At 33.4% G+C, this 24,730-nt stretch overlaps 1 protein-coding gene across 1 annotated transcript in view; it reads left to right on the top strand.

Annotated features, from left to right (window-relative positions):
- Positions 1-24,730, top strand: part of LOC145292870 (uncharacterized) — an 81,399-nt gene that overhangs the window by 38,659 nt on the left and 18,010 nt on the right. The window contains exons 2-6 of the mRNA XM_080138982.1: positions 1,184-2,041; positions 8,186-8,223; positions 11,996-12,166; positions 15,186-15,339; positions 20,997-21,152. Coding sequence (XP_079995108.1) covers positions 1,222-2,041; positions 8,186-8,223; positions 11,996-12,166; positions 15,186-15,339; positions 20,997-21,152 — 1,339 coding nt within the window. The 5' untranslated portion in view covers positions 1,184-1,221. The remainder of the gene's footprint in view (positions 1-1,183; positions 2,042-8,185; positions 8,224-11,995; positions 12,167-15,185; positions 15,340-20,996; positions 21,153-24,730) is intronic.

Below are 24,730 nucleotides of genomic sequence, written 5' to 3'. Positions count from 1 at the left end.
TTAAGTAGATTTTTTTTTTTTTACTATATGAGAACTATTGATTATTATATTGTACCCAATATATAGTGGTGATTTCAAAAGTTAAAAAAAAATATTACTTTAATTTCATTGAAACCAAAACATATTGTGCTCCAACCTTGATCTATCATCAGATGGATAAGAAATAGTTAAAAATGAACCAACTGTAACAAATAACTGTGTTTGCACATGCATACAAGAGCACTTTAAGTTGACTTAGGCTTGCCATGTTCCAATTATTTTCAGTTTTGACAACTTAGCAGCTAGTTTTACCAGTTAAAAACCCATAAAAGAACGGTCCACAACAATGCAATCATTTAACCTACCTATGTGACTTTGTGTTTGTGAAGAAATGTAGTTTGAAAAATTGGAGACATAGTGAATTTTATAAATTAGATTTAAAGCTTCAGCTGATTCCCCTCCCCCCACCCCCACACACCTTAAGAAAAAAGATTCTCCTTTTTTTCTGACCAATCTGAAAATACACCACACAAATATTTTAGAATTTATAATGGGGAAACATTTTCACATAAATTTAACATAAGATGAACACCCATTTCCGAACCAATTTAGCCTTTTAGGACAATTAAAACTTATTTTGCTATGGAAGATAAATTCTATGCAATTTCTGGGAAGGGAGGTATCCTTTTTAAGTAATAATGTATGTTTTTTTTACCTTGCACGTTGGACTTAGGGTTAATAGTGAACAAAAAAATTAGTGAACCATTCTAAAATGTTGGAATAACCCACAAATGAGGATCATTTTACATTAAATTTATATACGGTATTAGTCCCCCACTCTAAGTTCTAAAATAATAGTTTATATATTTTTTTTTTTTTTTTTTTTTGTCAAGCTTTTCAGGGTGTTCATGTGTTTCCTTCAAAATTTCATGCTTATCTGCTTAGCACCAACCACTGGGATGTCAGCAGAAAAACATGACTCGATGGAAGGTAATATCATGCAAAATCCATTTCTTTCATTTGTTAGCTCAATTAAGGGTACCAAAAATGCACTAAGTCTCCCATTTTTTGCTTGAGATTTAGTTGTGGTTCACAGTTGGACATGTTGTACACTTGATGAGTTGTGCGTTTTAAATGACCTGATATTAATAAAATGATAGCATGTTTATATATACTTTATATGTATTTTCTTTTTCTCTGGTAGGAATACAGTTCGGCTGTCATGTGTATTCCAGTGTGAAAATGTGGCCGAAGCAGTCAACAAAAAATCCACATAAAACATCTGGGTTGCCTCTCCTTCAGCCAGCTCTAAAGAAAATCGACTATGCATACTCTGGTTCTCCAGACTCTCCGTGTGTACGTCGATCCATTCGACATCTCTCTAATTCAGACGATATCAAACGTAACCTCCGTAACATAACAGATGATGATTATGACCAGGGTTACTCTGCCCCTACAAGCCAATCCAGTTTCTCCAGTGTCGTCTATCCAGCTGCGGTCACAAATATCAACACTTCATCTCCATCTAACAGCATTGACTCTGGCTTTCAGTCTCCTTCAGGATTTCAGTCCCCTCTGAGCGGGACATTTTCTGTTGAGTTAAATTCTTTGTCGAGTCCATTATTGCTGAGTTCGCAAAATGAAAATCCATGTTCGGAAGACAAAGACGGCAGGTTACAAGTCACTCCGAATCCATGTCTTATATTTAAAACCAAATTTTCAACTCCATCTCCCTGTTCTTTTGCAAACCAATCAAATTCCAATAAATTTCAGGGATTTACAGAACCTCCAAACATGGTGTTTACTACACCAGTCCAAGAAAAGAATTCTGTCCCTTCAGATTCGATTCCAAAGGTGTCCTCAACGTTAGCGGAAAAGACCAGCCAGAGTTCTGTTAAGACGATTTACATAAATTCATTACAACTTCCATCTTCATCCCCATCAATCTCTGCTTTGAATGCAGCTACCTTGCAAAGTGTGTCTTTATTTAATGAACATCAAATGTCACCAAATGATATTGTCATTGAGATTGTCAAATCCGAAGAGGATCACATTCTGAAATGTAAGTAAAAAGAATTGATTTTTTTCAAAAGTTGAAATTTTGGTAAATATTTTAAGATGTTTTCTTGCTTTACTGCTGATCATGTTGATCACGGAAGTTTTTTAAACAAAATAGAAATTTAAAAAAAAAAAAAAAAAAAAAAAAGTTGTTTCGGAATTTTTGGGATGATGATTGATAATTAAAATTATTTGGATTATTATTCTCAGCTCGATATTTTATGTTTCGGATGATGTTAACTCCAACTTTATTCGGGTGCAACTATAGTTTTATTTACTGTTGTTCAAGGCACCTTCGTCAAAAATTTATACGAACCTTTAAGCAAACACCACATAGATGTATTGTTTACTTATCTCTCTTTATATAAATTAAGATCCATTTTTTATACCTACAAGCACTAGTGTTTCATGTTTTCACAATCATCAGTGTAGGAAGTGACAATTTCTACTGGTCGGGAGATTCGCATCCTGCCATAAAACCATCCTTGACTCCATTTGCTAAGCTCCAGGCCACTAAACAATTGGCATGGGAATAAACAGAACTAACAACTTATAAACACCAAATTTGAATGCAGACAATAGATAATGTTCAAACGAGTAGAAGTTGTGAACATTGCATAAACACTACTTGACTGCCTTTTAGTTTTTATTTTCTCGATAGTGCTCAACCTTAAATATTCTTAAAAGAACTTAATTACAAATAATAATTCCATATATATATAGAAATGTAATTTCTATGCGTAGGATTCACTCCTAAATTAATAAAAAATCATTATGGAATATAAGTTCTATGCAATAAATTAAGAATAGGTATTAGACGTCAATTAATATTCTCCAAATTTGAGTTTCTTCCAAGTATTACAAAGGGTTTTATAGGAACAACTTCCCATTTGAAAATTCAAATATTTCAGATTTGTATTAAATTTAATCCACAGTTATTAGACACAAATTACGCAAGATCCTTAAATTTTAGAAATTTTCCAAACTTGAAATCATATTGGAATAAGGATTCATCACATAAGGTTTAATTGCATTTAATGAATTCAATCTTCATAGAAATGTAAAAATGGTCAAAACTGTTCTGTTTAAGGAATTAATTTTTTTGTCTGTATATTAGTAAAGAAAAAGTAAAATAGTTGACCATTATAAAGGGCTTCCTTTTTTATTAGTAAGTACATCAAAGTAGAGGGATGTGCGCCAGTCCTTTGCCAGGATTACTCCACTTAACCTTGAAAGACAAAGTATAACAAATGATTATAATAATGAATAATGCTGAGTAGTTAGCAAGGAACATCAAGTACCTTTTTAATTTTTATTTAATTTATTTTTTTTATTTATTTAAAAAAATTTTTTTTAGGCCTTGGTATGACTTGACCAGTCCATCAGTGAACATTCTAATCATTATTATTCACTGGTCATCTATTATATAAAATAGACAATCCTCCCAGACTTCATGTCTTTTTTTGTTCGAGTGTGTGTGTGTGGGGGGGGGGGAGGTTACTTCCGGGTATAACATCATTCTTCATCAAATTATGGTGGGAAGTGGGGGACGACTTGAGAGATTAACAAAGCACTCAATAGAGCACGTGCTTTTAAGTGCAGCCTTTCCTGGAAGAAATAATAAATTTGTCTTTTATTATTGTGTTGTGGTATATGTTATTCAATGAAAAATGTATATGTTATTCAATGAAAAATGTATATGTTATTCAATGAAAAATGCCAATACCCGGGCAGCTGTTAGTCTATATATATAAAAGGCAAAATGTGTGTGCACATTTTATGTATGTCCAGCAAAGGCTTTTTTTCGGGGGATTCTCGGGGATCGTAATATGTACGATTTGCAGATGCGCGTCGCATCTAGATTTATTTACATCGACTTTTACAAAATTCTTGCTATTTCGGCTTCCCTCGTGTGTAATGGGCTTTATCGTATAAAAGCAAAACGAATGAAATGAAGGCAACTTACCCGGCTTCCATGCCAGTAACGTCCAGAAAGCATGTGGAGGAAACCCCTTATATCAGACAATTGCTATTCATTGGAACACTCCCCTTTTTATAGGGAGCCCCCCCCCCCAACATCTTGGGAAACAAAACCAGCCAAAGTGGAGTAAACAAACCCCAAAAAACTGCCTCGCTGTAAAAGTGAACTGCGGTATTTCTATTTGACCTCATTAAATTCAAATTCACGCACCTGTCAATTTGTGTCAACAAACCCCAAAAAACTGCCTCGCAGTGAAACTTAACTGCGAGATTTCTATTTGACCTCATTTTTTAATCCTTAAATAAATTCAAACGTTTTTCTGTTACTCTCCCTTGTTTACCGAGCGGGTAAACATGTCAGGTTTTTTTCACACTTTATTTTTCACCTTCGCCTCAAGGCGCCTGCTTCGATCCTACCTACCTACCTACCAAAACTTGTATTTTTTTATTATTTTATTTTTTATTTTATCATATTGGTTTTCATGTACCCCTCCCCAAAAAAAAAACACACACCTCCAAACACCGAGGCAACGTTGGGTACCCCGCTAGTCTATGTATATAAAAGCGAAAATGTATGTTCGCTTTTTCTGTATGTCTACAAAAGGCTTTTTTCAGAGAAGCGTTCGGTCGGTTCACAACTCCTTAAAACTTTTTATATCACATAAATCGTAATATCTCAGAGTTAACAATGGAGCTCGCCTGTCTATTTAATTTGCTAGACTTCGGGAAAATAAATATTTAACATTTGTCGCTTGCCGCATGTGGGTTAGTCTTTTTCCTATAACATCTTGGGAAAATAAAAATCCCGCAGTCAAATTTGACCTCATTAAGTCATTAAAACGTGCACCTGCCAAATCCAAGTAATTAAATAAATTCAAATGTGTTTCTGTTAGCATCTCGCGGTGGCCCAATGGTTAAAACCATCGCACTCTTTTTTTTCACACTTTAATTTACAACTTTGCCTCAACGGTTCGGGTTCGATCCTCATACTTACTTACCAAAACATTTTTTTTTTTTTTTTTTTAACCCCCCCCCCCCAGAGTTTTGATTTACCCAAAACCACACACACCTCCAAACACCCGGGCAACGCCGGGTACCCCTCGCTAGTATATATATAAAAGCGAAAATGTGTGTATTTATGTTTGTATGTGTGTTTGTGTGTCCGCTAAAAACTTTCGACACAGAACAAAAATTCACAAACTTGGTATCATATTGAAGCTCCATCCTTCGCTCAAAAAATATCAAAAAATTGCCCAAAAACGTTCATTTTTTCACCCCGAAATCGACAATTTTCGACGGGGGGGGGGGGGGTCAACAAAAACGGTCCGCCCGTGACGACGACCGGTCTACGCATGCGTCAGATGACGTCATGACCTGATTTACTTTAAATAGTTGAAAAACTGAATAAATTTCATGTACGTCTCGTTAGGTCAGTTGATTAACGCGTTGGTTCATTATCTAAACGTTTTGGGTTCGAATCATGGTGTGAGATGTCTTTTTTTTTTTTTTTTGATTTTTTAAATTTAAATATTGAACCAGTGTTATTTAAGCCATTTTTCACGTAACATTCGTTTTTCTGTTTTTTTTACACTTCGCTTATCCACCTCCGGCTACCCACTGATTTTTTAAATTTTAATATCGAAACAGGCTTATTTAAGCCATTTTTCACGTGTTCGTTTTTCTGTTTTCGTCGTTCATTTGCATTACGTTAGTTTTTTTTTGTGTTTTTTCCCCGCTTAAGTGTTAACATTGTTTTATTTTTTTTACTTTGCTAACAAGCAAACCTGGTCATTGACGTAGTTGTCGTAACGCTTGACAACTTCCGGGCGCGCACCTGCCAATTTCGTTCTTACTTAAATAAATTCAAAAATCTTTCACTAACTCATTCTGGCTGGCCGATTTTATTTTCAAACTTTGCCTCAGGGCTTCGGGTTCGATACCCCCCCCCCCCCCCCCGGGTTCTTTTTTATTTAACACCACACACACCTACAAACACCCGGGCAATGCTGAGTACCCCTCCTAGTCTTCTATATGAATAAAAGGAAAAATGTGTGTGTATGCTTGTATGTCTTGCAAAAACTATTGACAGAAGTGACGGATCCTGAGGAAATCGGTATAGGTTTAAAGCTCCGTCCTTCAGACGACAAATATCGAAAAATTGGCCAAAAACATTCATTACTTCACCCTCAACAGAGCAGTTTTGTAAAAGGAGGGGGTCGCTTTTTTCGTCAACATTTTAGCAAGTTATCGTCTTCTTTTAGACTGACTATGCTTAATACCAATGTTCCGAACTTCTGGTTGGGTGATGAAGATCTCGGTTAAGACGTAACATTTTTTTTTTTTTTTAACCTTTTTTTCTCCTTCGTGTTACGAGTTCAAGCTTCCCTGCCTACTACCACTTTTTTTTTTAACACCTCTGCTTACTGTTGTTTTGATCCCTCACCACTAACACTTTTTTATCCCCCCTACTCTTCCCAGGGTTCCTTACTACACCACCTAAACACCCAGGCAACATTGGGTACTCCCTCTAGTATATTATATTTCTCTCTCTTAGTCTGTCTATCTGTCCATTTTACTTTTTCTCTGAAATTTTTTTTATGGACTTTAGTTATAAGGTGCAACAAACTAAAGATTATGGTATCCGTTCAATGTACAATTAAAGATTAACAAGGATTAGTCATCACAACCGAAGTTTATTTTAGTAGTTTGGCATAAAGCACTCTTAAGTTAACATGCTATAACTTTTGACTGCTTTTAATGAGCTAAAAAGTAATATGTATATTACTCACTCCTAAACTAATAAACTGCTCATTATGAATTGTGACAAAGAATTGCTTTACATGAAATTTTGAGTTATGCTATTCGACTTGTATATGCGTGCACACAATTATATGCATGTATAACTAATGAACTTATTATGGGATACATATTTTAGGTAACATGTGAGTAACAGAGGCACATTTATTATTTATTTTTATTGTAAGCTTTACCATTTAGAAGATGTGCCCTTGAAATTGAAAAAATAATAATTAAGCACTAATATTATTATATATACTGCTTATACTCGTCCTGAGGTTGGAATTTTTACTAGTTTGTTTATATATCTATAATATAAAGCTGAACGTTTGTGTGTGTGTCTGGTCACAAATAGGCTCCTATATGGTTGACTATTATAGAAAACTGATCACATATAATTATAGAAGATGTATCAAGACACAGGAATGGGTATGTTTGATCTAGCATAATGATGATTCATTAAAATTGTGGGGTCTGCATATGCGCCTGGTCCACAAAGTATGGAAATAAAAAATTTAAAAATTTAAAAAAAAAAACGTTTACAAGTGTTTTTGATATAGATGTACATGATGATACTTTGATAAGTATGTTTTAACTTAAATAGGGATGGTATAATAAAATTGTGGGGTCTGTGTTCGTGCCTGGCCTCCATAGAATGGAAATAGGCACAAACTTTAATAAAGACTTTTCATATCTATCTGCGTAAGTATAATTTGATAATTATGTTTCAGTTTGAAGAAATATGGTATAATAAAATTATGGGGTGTTCGTTCGTGCCTGACCTCCATAGAATGGAAATATGTCACAAAGTTTAACAAGGTTTTTTTAATATAGATCCACAGAATATTGTGATAAGTGTTTCAGTGTGAACAGGTATTGTATAATAAATTATGGGGTTTATCTATTTTATTTTTACTTTCATCATATTTTGCTTTGGTTTTTAATACCCTCAGATTCGAAGCTATCTCTTTACAGCCCATTCCTTTTCATAACGTAAAATACTTTCATAAATCAGAGTCCATTTTCTGTAGGCTGTTTTTGAACCCAGTCAACGACTCTCTCTCTCTCTCTCTCTCTCTCTCTCTCTCTCTCTCTAAATATATATATATATATATATATATATATATATATCTCCCCGAAACAGTGTTTCATGGTAAACAACTGATGATCCCTTGAAAAATAGAAAAATAAAAAAATTGGTATTATAGTAAATTCGAGAGAGTTGATGCAGTGATTGTAGGTGATTAAAGGACTTACTGACTAGATGGTTTTTTAACGAATGATAAAAAGTAATTTTTTGTATAGTTTCAAATGTTAAAAACTTCAAAGACTACTTGAACATGCAAAAGTAACATTGAAATTTTTTTTCCAGTTTTGGAAAATTGTCAGAAAAAGGCATCATGTACACAAGTAAGTATAATTTGTTTCTTTCTCAGTTGTATGTATATAGTGTATGTGTGTGTGTGTTTGTTAATCTTTTTAAATTTATAGTGTGTGTTTGTTAATCTTTTTAAATTTATAGTGTGTGTGTTTGTTAATCTTTTTAAATTTATAGTGTGTGTGTTTGTTAATCTTTTTAAATTTATAGTGTGTGTGTGTTTGTTAATCTTTTTAAATTTATAGTGTGTGTGTGTTTGTTAATCTTCACAGATGCTTTTTAAATTTAGAAGTTGAATCGGATTATTTCAAATGGAACATCAACAAAATAAACTTTTGTAGAAAATTTATTTTATTTTTAAATTGTTGACTAATTTGTTTTTATTGTCAATTTTGTTTTTTTAATTTAATGTTTAAATTCTGTAGAATGTAAATTGATTTTTACAAATCATAAAGAAATATAAAGGCCATTTATCTACAATTTGATTATTTCTATAATATTTATATTTCTTTTGCATAACAAAAATGATTGAAACATTGAAAATGGTTGTAGTAGGTTGCAAATATACTTGATCAAATATTTCAATTACATGTAAATATCACAAACTAATCTAGTTTAGAATGTGAAAATTGGTAAATATCATTAAATTCTCTTCAATTTTCACTTGTGTGATATCTTCACTTTTGGGGGTTGTTTTGATAAAATTTAAATGTAAATAAAAGTTGATCTTTTTTTCTTTTAAAATGTATAATTCTTTCTCTTGCATCATTTATAGTTTATTTTGTCAAGTTACTTCAAATTACTATTTTCTAAGCAATTTTATTTTTTAGTCATGTTTTTTAAAATTTGGTGATTGTGTATCTCTGCATATAAGGATTTGTGTGATTGTGTGCGATTGTGTATGCATATAAGGATAGTCTCATCTAAAGGACAAATAATAGGTGAACGATAACGGTTTAAATTCTCTTTCATGAAAAATCAAATTTCAAAACAATTTTCAAAGTGAATGAAGTTTTTACCCTATTAACTAATAGTTTCTGTCTTTCAAATACCTTGTCTTCCATGATAAGGCAACATCTTTTGGCAAAGATAACAACAAAGAAGACAATGGAAATGTGCCAAAAGTCCTGAAATAATTTGTGACGTAATCTTTCCTAACTCTCTCTCCAGATGGCACAAGTATATCAATCAACAGCTAAGGGCCTGAACAGCAACTACCAAGGAGCCTTGGCTGAATTCTCAGGTCTATTAGTAGTCGGCCTTCTTTGAAGGTAGAATCACCTTGTGTAACTTTGCTCAGGACCGCCCTACTTCAGTGGCCATAGTTCAAGATGTTGTACAGGTCAACAAAGAAGCCGACTCAATTCCATCAAAGTGAATGCTGTTACAACAATAAAGAACCCCTACTGGGCACAAAATTCAAATCTCCTTGAGAATGCAATAATGTTTGGTTGCAAAATGTGGTGGTGTTTGGGGATTTTCTATAATTTTCAACAAGTTGAAAATTATGAAAAATGACCCCCCCCCCAAAAAAAAACCTTTTCAATTTTTTCTTCTTTTCACTTAACCTAAGCTTTCTCGTATAATAGACATTATATGTAAGCTTTTCTATATATTTTTTGTATATAAAATATATATTGTAATACACATTATCTATTGCAGTAACATGATCATATGATGGATGTACATCTTAAACTAAATTATGATGAAAAGCTGAACTGGGTTTATGTAAAAACATCTTTACATATCTGAACTTTTACAGTGAAACAAAATACTGTATAACTTGCTGAAAGATTTTTTTATATACAACTATGTGTATATAAATATATCTATAAAGTTTCTTTTTGTTTTTTTTAAATATGGAAGTTTCTCCAAATAAAGCACGAAGGCGCTAAAAATAATGAAAAATGATTAATGCAAAGACAACACATGGCGCAACCCTTACTCTTTTTCTTTGTGAAAATGCATAATGGCTGCTAATGGATCTCTTTTTTACTGATGAAAACAAAAAAGCTGAAGAGTGTGAATCTGCAATCAAAACTCACTACTCACATCACAACTCTCTCTGGAAAATACAGATGTTTTATATTCATACTTTTACATTTTTAGCAACTGCATGTTTGGCTATCCTCCTTAACACAAGACAGTCACCATTTTCTATATTGTGATAATGATAAAGAAATTGCCATTATTTCATATATGAAATATATATAATTTCAGTTACTAGCGATTTTCAAATGTTTTTTGTTTGTATTATGTAGGCATCTTGTCTATATATTTTAGTGTCTTTTAAGTCTCGAATTGTCTTAAAGGATTTTAATTTAAAATTAATAACATTTTATGGAACTTGCTCCAGACAATACATGAAACCATTTGATGTAAGGAGCTAAAGAGAATAAAATGATTAATGCAAAGACAGAAGATGCCTAATGACCATAGTCTGGAAAATACCAATGATATAAGTAGAAGGAAATAGTCTGCAGGAAGATGTGTTACAAGTCTGTAGTTCTTAGAAAAAAGTTATTGAAATCTGAACGATGCATTATAAGTAGGTACTTGAACCATGAATTGCTGAAGACAAACTAAGACAAAACTAGCAAAGAATAAATTGGTAAATTCTGAAGAACGCTGCCATAATAATGTAGAAAAACTGAAACTTGCAACATCATGTTTGTGAGTGATGCCAACCAAATTATGGATATGCTTCTTATTAAAAATCTTGAAATGGAATAGCGATTCACCAGCCCAAATATGAGAACGGTATTTCATGCTAAGTATAATAGTAGATTTATAGAGATGCAGAATAGCTTCAGGTGTGTTTGGAGTGATAGACGATTGAGCTTACGAGAAGCAGAAATAACAAGGGATGTATGAACTTCAAGATTTGATGAAAAAGACCAAGAAGTTTCAATCGATTGCTCAAGAAAAAAAATTCATGAAAATCTCAGGAATAAAAGAAAAGGGCAAACCTCAGAATTATACAAGCAGACTTTTAAAAGGATTACAATGAAATAAGTAATTTCTTAACTCAACTCACAACCAAACTTGGTCCTGGATATGACCTTAAACTATATCCAGTGGTGAGGCCTCAGCTTGAGGGCTTTGGGGAGTGTGGAGCCACCCTTTAATTGCCATTGCTCCCAGGTCCATTCTGACCCGGAGTGGTAGTACCTGTTAGGGTCCCAATTATGGGTTAAATAGAAACCGACTTGAAAACAATAAATATATTCTTTTAAAAAAATTTTCTTCAAAATCTTTGAATTCGGCATTAAATAACCTGAAAAGGGTTGATATGCCGTAAAACAAAAACAACCAACCACAACCAAACTCGTCCATTTCCAGATTAGTTGCATATTCCAACTGATCCTATTTCCCTCTTTGTCAGGATGTTGGATACAAAATGTGGTTTGGAGAAATCAAACACTAGGATAAGCTCACTCTGAGCAACTTAGCCAGTATTCACTGGTAGGGGTGCCTCAGGTGATTAGCAATAAACTAATCTCTTAGGGAGAAGTTTAAACCTGAGAGGGCTGACCTAAGACTGAAGAACACCATACTTGAGGGCTACAAAACCATCGTCAGTCTGATTTTGACCAAATGTTAATTTGAATCAATAATTTGGTGGGAGAAGTTGTAGCAGAAAATTTTGATAGCTTATCTCTTAAATCCTCAATCACTTTTTGCGATGGATTTTAAAAAATATTATTCTTAAGATTTTATGTTATTTGGAAAAGTGTTAAAGAAATTTAATTTGTAAAATTTAATTTGTTTTTTTAATAGAAATTTTCTTTTTAATATTTTTAGACAAGCAGCAATGATGGGCAGTTGAATAAACGCCCTTCCCAATCGTATGAACAATTGATTAAGGCCGCTTTGAATAGCTGTGAGGAGAAAAAAATGACCGTAAAAGAGATTCGACAATGGATTGAGGATGCTTACCCTTTTTATAAGAACTCCTCAAGTCCTACCTGGAAGGTGACTAATTGACATTTCATATTCTCTCCTTTTTATTTAAGAAAACATTTGATACTTGCAAACATTTTTGTAATTATATTTAGGCTAATACCTATATTTCTCCATCGTTTCTCAATGCTTTTTTAGTATAATCTATTACTAATGGAGATTTGATATCTTTTTGAAACTGAAACTATTTTACAGGGATGTAAGTTTGTTTTTTTTTTGTTTTTTTTATAGAAAAGATCAAATTGCTAGAATTTTATATCCCCTCTAATCTACAGGCGGACAGTTCAAAGAAATGAACTTTACGCATAGAAGCTTCATTTAGTTTTTGCTAGAGAAAGGCTGGGGAGCTCACTTATTAGGTCAGTTTTGGGTGAATACCAGGAAGAGGACCAGATCAATTGATTAGAACTAAATGCTGTCCATCTTGCACTAGTTTAGGGAAACGTTTTTCTAAGGTACGACACTTTTTTTTTTTACATGGGGGTCACCACTTATCAAGACCCAAAGGCCACTCAGGGATAAGGGTTATTGGGTGTACAGTAATCAATGAGATAGTATTGTAGTAATCATTAGTATTGGGGGTTTTGATAGTGTCTTACTTAAGGGGGCGGTTTGTCAGGAGTTTGTTTATGTTGGACTTGAAGACGTCCAAGTTGTAGTCAGGTGGGAAACCGGCAAGTGGCAGACAGTTCCACTGGTGTGTAGTTCTAAGAAAGAAGCTTTGCTCATGGAATCTACGTTTGGATTTAGGCACAGATATAGAGTGGGGAAAATTATTGACAGTAGTTTCAGCCAGACGGGTGTTTCTCGTGAAAGATTGGTGAGGGGGGACGAGGGATTGGAGCTCAGACGAGCACCTGCCATGGAAATAACGATAAATGTAATTACAGAGCAATATAATGAGTGAATGACAAAAGTCTATATTCCAAATTCCAAATGACGTAATGGAAACATAAGGTATTTACAGCTTCATTCTAATTTTCGGATTTTTAATCATGTCAAAACACACTTTATCTCCTTTTGATGGATTGGTTGTTGCTATTTCTTCTGATGAGTTAAGGGCAAAATAGATTCACTCATTGATATAATAATTAAGTGATTGATTTTGTGCTACGAAACAGATACTATCAAGAATTGTAAATGTCAACTGAATTAAAGGAATAAATTGTAAGATGGTCAACATAATGAACTTTGGAATATAGACTTTTGTCATTCATTCATAATTTGAAAATTATATGTCTATATCATTAATTGTTAAATAATGGATAAATTTAATTCTTTAAAGTACAAAATGTACATAACATAAAATAAATACAAGGCAATTTTTAGATTCAATTGAAATTAAATTTTTATATCTTACTTTGTAAAGTTTATAGATGTGCACTTTGAAAATTGATAAATTTCAAATTAAATTTGTACCATATTTTTTTAAAGATTATAAAAAGAAAGTGTTTAACCATTTTTATGCTTTGCAAGAAATACTTTTCTAACTTGTATTTCATTTTTTAAGATTATTTTTTAATTTGAATTTTTAAAAAAATGAACATATGCTTTTGCATGCCTGTAACAAGTTAAATTTCATTTTTTCATTCACTATTCTTGAGTGAAAAAGAAAAGTTCTTTGTAATAAATATTATTAAAATCTGATTTAAAACAAACAAAAAAAAAGTAAAAAAGACAAACATATACAATTAAATTTTCTCTTCTATCTTTCTCCCTCTTTTCTTTATTTCTATTTCTCCTTTGAATCTGTATTTTCCTACTCTCTCTCTCAGCTCTCATACATATTTTATCTAGGTATTGAGCACTGTTCAATTTAACATAAGGCTTAATAAGAATAACATTATATTAAAACACATATTAGTATTGAGTGCATTTGGATTCAACATCTACAATGTTCCCAGTATCTTACTACATTATTATTTATTACTATTTTATCTAGACTATACTATTTACTGAGTGGCCTACTATATTAAGTTATTGCTCCAGAGTTGGTTTTAGATTATTGACTGGAACCTATTTATGCAATATCAAGCAATATTAAAAAAGTGTAGTGAACATATTTCTTTTAATACTGATTTCTTTATCTCTCATTATCCTGGAAATCATCTATATATTTAAAAGGCAAAAGTGGTGTGTGCGTTTTTTTATGTCCAAGAAAGGCTTCTTTTTTTTTGGGGGGGGGTTTACTATGTCTTAGAACTTTTTATATACTCCCTAGATAATAATATCTACGATTTGCGAACGTTGTATCTAGATTTATTTTGATCGACCCTGATAAAATTCATGCTATTCCATCCTCTCACGTGTTTGTTTGTGTTTTTCATATAAAAGCGAATTCAAAAAATTATGAAAGAAAAATAAACAATATTATATAAGGGATACTGGTCTATTTGGCATAAGGGTTAGTGTTCACTAATGGATTGGGAGGGTGAGGTTCAATCCTTAGTTGAATCATAAAAAAAATTGGTATTTGATTACACCTTGCTAAATACTCAGAATCATAAAATGTTGCAGGGCTCTCTGTTACACTTTAATGGAATAGCTAATGAAAAAGAGAACCTTCAAGTCGCCCTTGACTATGGTCGACCACGTTACTTACTTTCACGTTTAAAGAAGGGGTGCCACATCCAACTTTACAGTTATTGTAAATGACATTTCTGTTCAGCATACAGTGATGAATGATTATTTCTTGACCTTTTGAGCAAAGTGTAGTATCTGTTCTTGTACTACACTTGATCTTTTCTATCATGGATCAGTGAAGAAGGAATCCTTCTAGACTTGGGTAATTTTTATTGTTGTCCCAATCTAGAGTGACCTTTTTTTGGGCAAGCTGGATTTTTCCGGCATTAAAAAGTGACCTTGTGCCTAACTTTTCCATCGCGGGGGAGACAAGTAAGAAGTAAGTCCCAACTATACATAGCACTTCTGCTCTTGTGCACATTGTATGAATGATAATTCTGAGTACTTTCTTTTTATCTTATGAAAATTAATTTAAAAAATTTTCTTTATCAATTTTGTTTATTTTCAGGATGCTATTCGACACAGTTTGTGTGTAAGTAAATTATTTGTGAAGGAATCTCCAAAATATGGATCATGCTGGAAGTTGGCATACAATCCTAAACAATCAGCTGTATCAGCATCATCGTCGTCATCATCATCGTCATCACCAAAAGTGCCTACAGGTGGGAACTATTTTTAATATCATGATTTAATGTGAATTTGCACTATTATCAAGGATATAAATTCCGCTTTTTTTTTTCATTGATAATCTTCTTAAACCCATTAGATATGGAAGCTTACAATGTTCAACTTTGAGATACTGCAATTTATTCTAAAAAACAAAAAAAAATGAGAAACAATTTCAGAATATTAACAGTATACAAGTTGGTAGAAAATTTTATTTCAGTGCATTAAGTTATTTGTTGTATATTTTGTCTATTGTCAATTTCTCAGCTGTTAACTATAGTGCAAGATTACCGATTTCTCCACATACACTATTATTACTTGTTGCAATTTTACCCCGAAATAGCTCATTTGTTCACACTTTTTACAATGATCACGCCTTGGATTTTAAAAAATATTTGTACTTGTACAGTTTAATCAAAACATAAAAAAATGAAAATATCAAAAAAAGGTTATATTGTATATATCCGTTTTGGACTGAAGATCTTAATTTGATCGAGTAGTTTTTTTTTTTTTTTTTTTTTTTTTTTTACAGCAGAAAAACATGTTTTTATAGCTCATTTGTTCACACTTTTTACAATGATCACGCCTTGGATTTTAAAAAATATTTGTACTTGTACAGTTTAATCAAAACATAAAAAAATGAAAATATCAAAAAAAGGTTATATTGTATATATCCGTTTTGGACTGAAGATCTTAATTTGATCGAGTAGTTTTTTTTTTTTTTTTTTTTTTTTTTTACAGCAGAAAAACATGTTTTTATGATAGCGCGTTAAAGGTAGCCATCTTTTGAATTTTTTTAACATACCACGGGAAGATAACTCCATTTAAAGCACCTACAATTCTTATCCATCTTTAATACTAGCTTTTTTTCCTAAAAATCGAAACATGACTAGCTTTTTGTCTGTATCATAACAAATTTTTTCGCTGTAAAAAAACACTACTTGATGAAATTAAGTGAACATATTTTTGTTGAGAATTTCATTCCATAACGGATACGTACAATATAACGTTTTTTTCGATATTTTCTTTTTTTTAATGTCTTGATTAAACTGTACAAGTATCAAAAAATTTTGCACAAACATTAGTTATGGTGAAAGTAAATTTTTCACTCGTGGAGGGGAACCTTGCATGTTCGGCTTGTCCTTTTTTGATCAATTGTTTCTAAATTCAGTTTTTATTAAAAATGGATCAGAAACCAGCCAGTTTATTGTTTTTGAAAAAAATAAATATAAAAAAAGGGTAAATACTGTAAAATTCCCTTCAACTTTTGGGCCCGGGTATGACTTTAACGACATCCAGTTGCGCATCTCAGTTGGGAACTGTGGAGAATGTGGAGTTGCCTCTTAGTTACCATTGCTCCCAGGTTCAGTTTGGCCTGGAGTGGTAATACCTGTTAGGGCATCTGGTGTTACCAGATCAGGCTGTCTGAAGATAATGGCTTTCTAACCAAAAAGGCAGTAAAGATTGATTTTATTGTCTTTTTTTTTCTTTTCCATTTGCAAGACTTATCACATGTTCCTACACGAAAGTTCTATTGCAAACCACTCCTACTCCAGTTGTTCATTTCTACTCATGTAGCTACCATTGCTCAAAAGCAGCATGCATACTGCAAATTTACCTGACATATGTCCAGTACAAATAGGCAAAAGTATATAGAAGCTAGAAATAATTGTAAGAGCAAAATAGCTACAGCTAAGAGAAGACATACCATAACCAGCAGAAAACGTATCGAGTTGCAGAAATTGGGAACTTGCGATTTTTGGAAAATTTATAACAGTGTAGTAAATAATGGTCGGTCGACAATTTCTCCACTATCCAACAACCTTGAGGTTGTTTGCATGGCAACTGAAAAGGCCAACCTGCTTGCCCGACATTTTGTCTCCAACTCTATTTTGGATCTAGCTAATCACTGCCTCTCAGATTTTTCTTTACAACAGGAACATCCCAAGTTTGTGATATCATAAAAAACATCTAAACACCTCGAAGGTATGTGGGCCTGACCTCATCCCAGCTATACTATTAAAAAAATGCTCCACTGGGGTTGTCTCAGTTCTCTCCAAATACTTCAATAAATGCCTTACCGAATCTTGCTTTCCTGATTGCTGGAAAATTGCTTTTGTGGTACCAGTCTACAAGAATTCTGGTGAAAGAACTGACCCACTAAACTATAGTCCCATTAGCTTTCTCCCTCTCTTCACCAAAATCTTTGAGTCCTTAATTAGTCAAGCACTAGATGGCCACCTCATAAATGCTGAACTTCTTCCCAACTAACAGTACGGATTTAGGCAAGCCCATTCTACTGCAGATATCTTAACTGTAATCTCTGAACATATATAACACGCATTGGATAAAGTAGGGAAGGCTAGGGCAGTAGCCCTACATATATCCAAGACTTTTGACAGGGTATGACAGATCCTATGGCATTACTGGATAAATACTAAACATAATGAAATCCTTCTTAAATAATCCAGGTTGTCTTCAATGGTCGCACATTTAAACAACATGATATAAATGCGGGTGTGCTTTGAACTTTATTATTCTGCATATTCATAAGTGATCTCCTTGACAAAATTGTCTCCAAAGTGAGTATATTTGCTGATGACACTATGCTCTATAACAGGCCTGAGGGAAAAATGAATGAACGCATATATCTAAGGAAGTGACTGAAACCTTAGAGGAAAGCCTTTAGTCTGTAGTGGAACGAGAACATAAATGGATGGTAACATTCAATGCTGCCAAGACTGAGTTTCTTTCCTTTAATAATGACAAGAAACCTTCTCAACCACTTATAGCCATGGCTAATGATACATTACCTTCAACCACTCTGGCTTAATGTTCACAGGGACATGAATTGGAACACATACATCAAAGGCATTGCCAAGGCTGCTGCGAAGAAAGTGGGCTCTCTCTACCATGCTAGAAAGTTACTTCTGTCCAAGAGTATCCTGTACCACCAATCACATGTATGGAGTATTGTTGGCACATTTGAGCTGGTGCATTTGCTACTAGTCTCTCACTCTTAGACAGGGTTCAAAAAAAGAGTCGCCAATTATCATGCACTGTCAACCAAACTCCAACCTGTATTGCATTGACGAAATGTTGCATCCCTATGCCTGTTTTACAAGTATTTTAATAGAAAGTGCTCCAAACTCCAAACCCTTGTCTACCCTTTATGTAAATACCTTAGACTAACCTGATGGGCAGCAAAATTTTACCCCTATACTGTAGAGATCCCTAAATGCCAGAAAGCCTTCTATTTGAATAGTTTCTTCATTCAAACTGCTAGACTTTGGAACTCCCAACCAGGTCCCTGCTTCCTCGACTGTACTGACATGCAGAAATTTAAGTGTAATATGAACATACATCTTACTGCTCAACTCCCCACGTTGTATCCCTGCATATTTTGTCCCACATAGTAGCACTTTTCATCCAAGTGGTCCTACGCCTTGTTTGGGATGAAAAAAAAACAGTAAAAAAAATGTTCTGCAAAATCAAAAATATTTTACTTCTCCAAAGCAATCAAACCAAACACCACAAATATTTGAAAATATAAAGAACTTAAAAAATACCAAATTTTTCAAAATTACTGAATTCAGCATTAAATACTCTGCAGAGGGTTCATAGGGTATCAAATAAAAACGATGAACCAACGTTCAATTTTAACTGGTGATAACTGGGGGTTATTTTGATAAAATTTTAGATGAAAATAAAATTTAATCTTTTCTCCTTATAAACATAAAATTCTTTTTCTTGTGTCATTAATAGATTTTTTTTTTATGTTACTTCAAGTTTACGATTTTAGGATGAACAATTTTTTTAATGTTTATCAGCTGACTGTGAATTGATAGTGTGCGTGCCTCTATGCATGTAAAACAGATCCACTCCTCAATATAATTTTAATTTTTTACTAAAACAATTCAAGTTAAAAACTTTAGGGAATTAAATATTTGCAAATCAGATTTGAATCTTGTAAAAATGGACAGAAACAATTTGATGTCAATCCATTTTTACAAGGTTCAGATCTATTTTTTATTTTTTTTTTATCTTGTATTGAAAAAAAAAAATAATTTGATCTCTAATATGCTAAAAGTCATATTAAGAGGATAAAATGTGTTAACTGTTGAAAAAAGTTGTGTTATTTGTGTGTGTGTGTGTGTATATATATGCACACAAATCTTTTAATCTCGTTTTTAAAACTCCAAAACAATTACATGGTAAGCAGCTGAGGATCCCCATTTTCTATTTAAAAGATTTTGGTTAAGGTTTTCTTTTTTCATCCTTATATTGTTAAATTCTTTTTTATAATTGTAGACTTTTGAGAAGTCGGCTTATGCAAGTTATAAGTCTATTTTTATTTACCAATTTTAGTTAAGACTTTCTTTTTTTATCCTTATATAGTCGAATTTTCTTTTGTAATTATAAACTTTTTAGAAGCCTAATTATGTAGCTGCTAAGTCTGCAATTAGTTAAATTTACTTGTTTTTCTTTCTCGGGAATAGTTTAAATTCTTTGTTTTTATTTTTACATTCTTTGTTTTTATTTTTACATTCTTTGTTTTTATTTTTACATATTTTATACAAAGCTTCTTTAGACTATATATAAATATCTATATCTATATATATATAGAAAGAGAGAGAAAGAAAGAATAAGTTAGGATAAAGCATAATTGTACATAGGAACTTTATTACATTTTCAAGGTCACAGAAAGAATAAGAACCTTTTCAAGGTCACAGAAAGAATAAGAACTTTATTAAATTTTCCAAGGTAACACAAAGAAGAATAAGGGAGAAACCTCCTTAGGCCATGGGATTTCTAAGCTGAAAGCTCATCAGAAGAGAAGAAAAAGCCGGCATAATACAAATATAAAGGTAAAAAGACAACACCAACTTTAAAAACATTCAGATTAGAAATGGAAAATTTTTTGATTAGAATTGGAAAAGAAAAAAATTTATTGCGGAAGTTGATATGATGGGGATGAAAGAAAGAAGAGAAAGAAAAAACAATAAAGGCTTAAAGAATATACGAAACAATATATATTAGAAAATGAAATATTAAGAAATTTTTTTTGGATTTATAAAAATATGAAAAATTTCAACTTTCTGTAACCCTTATTGATTTGATAATGTAATAAAGTTCCTATGTAACTTTACTACATTATCTTATACTATTGTTTGCTCCTCTTAACCAGGTAGAGCTTCTTTTTTTTATCTAGATAGATTTGCCTTTCCATTGAAAATGTATTTTTTAGCTAAATTTTTATTATATATATACTTTTTTGAGAACTGGATTTTTTCCAATGTATAAGTTAGTTTGATCAAATAATTATTGCTTTTATTATGATTAATTATCATTTATCACAAAATAGTATTAAATTTGTCTGATTTTTTTTTCACTTGCTGAAAACCTGTATTTTTAGTTTCACAATGTAAAATGCCTTCTGAACCAATAAAACACAAGACGGAAACTATTTTAATGTCTCATAAATTTTGAAAACTCATAATTTGGTGGTTGATTGTGTTAGCAAAATAAATGCGGTGTTATGTTTTGTAAAGATCTATGTGCTCATATTGAAAGGTTTTATGTATAATGAAAATAAATTTTTCATTTGGGATAGCTTTTAAATGATCCAAACTTATTAAAAATCTTTTTCCAGGAGTTAAATGTAGAAACAAGCTTTCAAATTCCAATTCATCTCCCTCTAAGATGCATACTTCAGATGCGGTCAATGAATCTCCAGTTGGGAACTCAAGTCCACAGCGTTCGACAAATTATTCCCGTGCTCGACGAAAAGTTAAATTAAAAAAGAAAGGTGAGTTTATAGTCACATTGTATTGTTCTATTATTTTATATTAATACGCTTATTATCTTCAACCATTATCATCCTGAACATCCCTTACAGTGAAAATGGAATATTCCAAATCGTCCTGAGAGTTATAATGCTGAATTCCCTTGGGATGAAAATGGAATATTCCAAAAATCCTAATAAACAATTGTTTTAAATAAGTTAGTTATCACCAGCCAGTGTGTGATCGGTACAGACCACCAACAACAACAGCCGCTACTACCACCAAACAAAAAACAAAAATATGGAGAAATTTTTGTGTTGTACATACTCGATGTGGAACAAAGATTTCATAGTCCAAAAATTATGTAAATTGATTAATTAATTGTTGGTGTTCTGTGACGGTTAACTAGCCAGTTTCTGTTGAGCGGGGTCTTTTTTTTTTTTTTTTTCCTGGATTTTCGATGTTATGTAATAAATTTATAATAAAACAGTGTATTTTTGTATACATGTGGAAAAAACTGCAGAGCTTCCAGAAATGACATCACGGTGGTGGTGGGAGAATGAAGCATGATTATGTTGCTTTTAAAAATGCTCTGGAGGCCTCTAGGGATTTTGTTTAGGCAAAGGGGAGGGGAGGATAGTGTTCATTTTGTTGTCACTAGGCAATGCTCCCAAGCATTATTTTCTCCTTTGTTTAGTAATAGTTAACATGTGGTATCTGTACTGCATTCATGACACTTACCAAAACATTAACATGCATTACAAATGAAAGTTATAACTCATTATGTCTGTCTCCTTATTTTCAAACTCTATTTCTTCTGAAACTGAAAGTTGCAGAGCGGTGCTAGGGGTCTCAAATGATTAAATTTTTTATGGACCATTTATGGGTCTTTAGCTGGTTAAAATAGTTTTTAAGGGGTGAAATAAGGGGTAAAATTGAAAAAAATCGTTATGCATTTTGTACATTCATCTTAGTTTATTTTTAATGCATGTCACGTTGGTACAGTGGTAACGTCACCAGCTTTGAATGTTACAGTTTTGGTTTCGGTTTCGATTCTAGCTGATGGCACCCAAGTACTTTTTTTTTTTTTCAACTTTCAAAATCGCAAATCTGTAATAATATATATGAAATCTGAACTAATTAAGATATCATATTTAAACATATTTTACTACCGGGTAAAGCTTCCCCCCCCCCCCGCCTAGTGTGTAATATTTATTATGAGTTTGAAACAAAGAAGTGTAGAGAACGTTTTATTATGTATATTAGAACAGACTCATCGGAAAGAAGAATATGAATGTTTGTATTTTTGTGATTTGAGAATGTAACTTTATCAGCCATGTAATTACTGATTTATGTTGTGATAAACATGAAGTCAGCAGACAGATGGTTTAATACAAAGAAAATGAACCTAAGAAAATTTCTACCATATTACTTTTATGCAGTGTTAGGTGATGCAGTGTAAGGATATTACTTTGCAGGAATTAGCTATTCTTATGTGCTGCAATGTCCTGAGTATGACCATAAACTACATCCGGGAGTGAAACCCTGGTGTGAGAATATCAGTGTTTTGAGAAGAATGTCACTACCTCTTAATCGTTGCTGTGTTGAGTTGCTCTTGGGTAAGGTGTAGCATAAGGCTTTCTCCTCTGGGTAACCGATGCCAATGGTAGACTGGCGTTTCACTATCTGTACCTGCCCCAGTCTGGCCAATGATGCAAATCCTAACAGCTAGTCAGCAGATGAGTCAGCACCATAGTGCCAATGTGGTTGACAAAGGGTATTGTGGAATTTGATCCAGGTTCATTTCAGCCATTAGATATGATTGGCAATATTTGTGCAAATTGTCTTAGTTTGTCCTTGGCTCTGCACTTTTGTTTCCAATGGGGAGGTTGCTGACAGTACTGGTCAAGCTGCCTGCTTCTACAATGACAGGAGTTGGAAAAACCAGTGGTGATCGAGTGAAGAAGTACCGGCAGGTTTGATCAACTGGAAGCCATAGCTTGATCTCTTCACACAGCTAGTCGGGGTGTGATGGTTGTGTTCATGCTGAAAAATGACAGCGTTGCAAGGCAGCTGTTCTGATGATCAGGCAGTTCTGTTCAGAGATGCACTGCTTGCTCCAATTTAGTAAAGGTGGACTAAACAAATGCTCATTCACAAGGTCTTGATAAGTCACGGCCATGAAAGAAGAGCGGCAGAACATAAATGGCCAAACTCTAAGAAAATGAGTCTTTTTGCTCATGTTTGAAAAGAAAATCTCTGTCAGCAAGATACGTGTGTGTGTATGGAATAAAAACGTGATCAAGGAAAAAACGTCCTCCTTGCGCAGAGTTCCGGTGCTCTGATCCATAATTCTCCAAACTTTACAGAACAAACACCATCTGATAGTATTAAGGATTCACATTAGTTAAAGATACCTGATACTGACCTCAGCCTATACATCAACAATGATTAGCGACAATGAAGTCAAAGAGCTAGTTTATCATTCATTGAACAGCATCCTCTCTGAGATTTCTGCTGATGACAAACTCATCTTGCTCAGAGACTTCAATGCAAGCGTAGGAAAAGAGTGTGAAGCATGGCCTCAAAAATTGGGAAATTTGGAAGAGGAAAAACGAACTAAATTTGCTGAAATTAGTCATCAAAGAGAAAATAAATTTATGGGTTGAAAATTCTCGAATTTTTAGCAAAATTCCACCTTTATTTCTTTTGAAAGCATAGAGCAAATCACTAAAGTTTTGTTCTTATTTGCTTCCCCCCCCCCACTTGACTCCATTTTATTTCTCTCTCTCTTTGTTTCTCTCTTGCTCTCTCTGGTGCTACCAGATCAGGCTGTCTACTGGCTTCCTGAGACGAAAAGCACCTACATCGATTTTCTGTTTTTGTTTTCTATTTCACCTTTTGTAAAACTTAATTATGTTCTGCAAAAATAAAAACAAAAACAACAGCCCCCATTCCCCCCCTTCCACTCTTTTCTTTTTCTATCCTTACTACTCAACCCCGTCGGTGGGGCATAAGAATACACCGACTACCCTCCTGCAGAGAGTAAAAACCTCTCAATGGAGCCACCTGTTGGCCGTGAGTGGCGACCCGTAATGCCTAGGAAAGGGATCCTGGTGGCTGAGTAATTGATACCTAGGGAAAACAAAGGTATCAGTGGCAACACTCCACTTTGGCCTCGTACTGGGCCAGACGGGTGGTTGGACGGGCCCGATCCAATCAATCGGCTGGTCACGTCAAGCTCTAAACCTGACTAACATAACAAGAAAATCCACTCGTACTCTCCACCTTTTTACAATAAACAGATTTAGAAAGCGGTGGCTCATGGGTCAATCGACTCGCTAGACAAATGGACTTTTCATGGCTGAAAAACAAATATTCTTACTAAAAAGAGGCTTTTGAAAAATTTTTTAGTAAAAATGGACGAACTACAGGTGCTTAGGTCTACCAACGAGACGAGTATACCTCCCGTGTATCCCTGTTGCTGTTGGGGCGAATGGGTTCCCCCCCCCCCAACACCTCCCATATAGGACTCCGAGGTGGGTGGGGAGCACTAGAGAAGAAAAATTACGAACTACAAAAATGGCCCACTATAAGCCTC

Source organism: Euprymna scolopes, chromosome 14 (genome assembly GCF_053919585.1).
Source record: "Euprymna scolopes isolate OS-2025 chromosome 14, ASM5391958v1, whole genome shotgun sequence".
Taxonomy (NCBI): domain Eukaryota; kingdom Metazoa; phylum Mollusca; class Cephalopoda; order Sepiida; family Sepiolidae; genus Euprymna; species Euprymna scolopes.
Note: the sequence above shows the minus strand (reverse complement) of the source record. Positions and strands in the feature narration are given on the sequence as shown.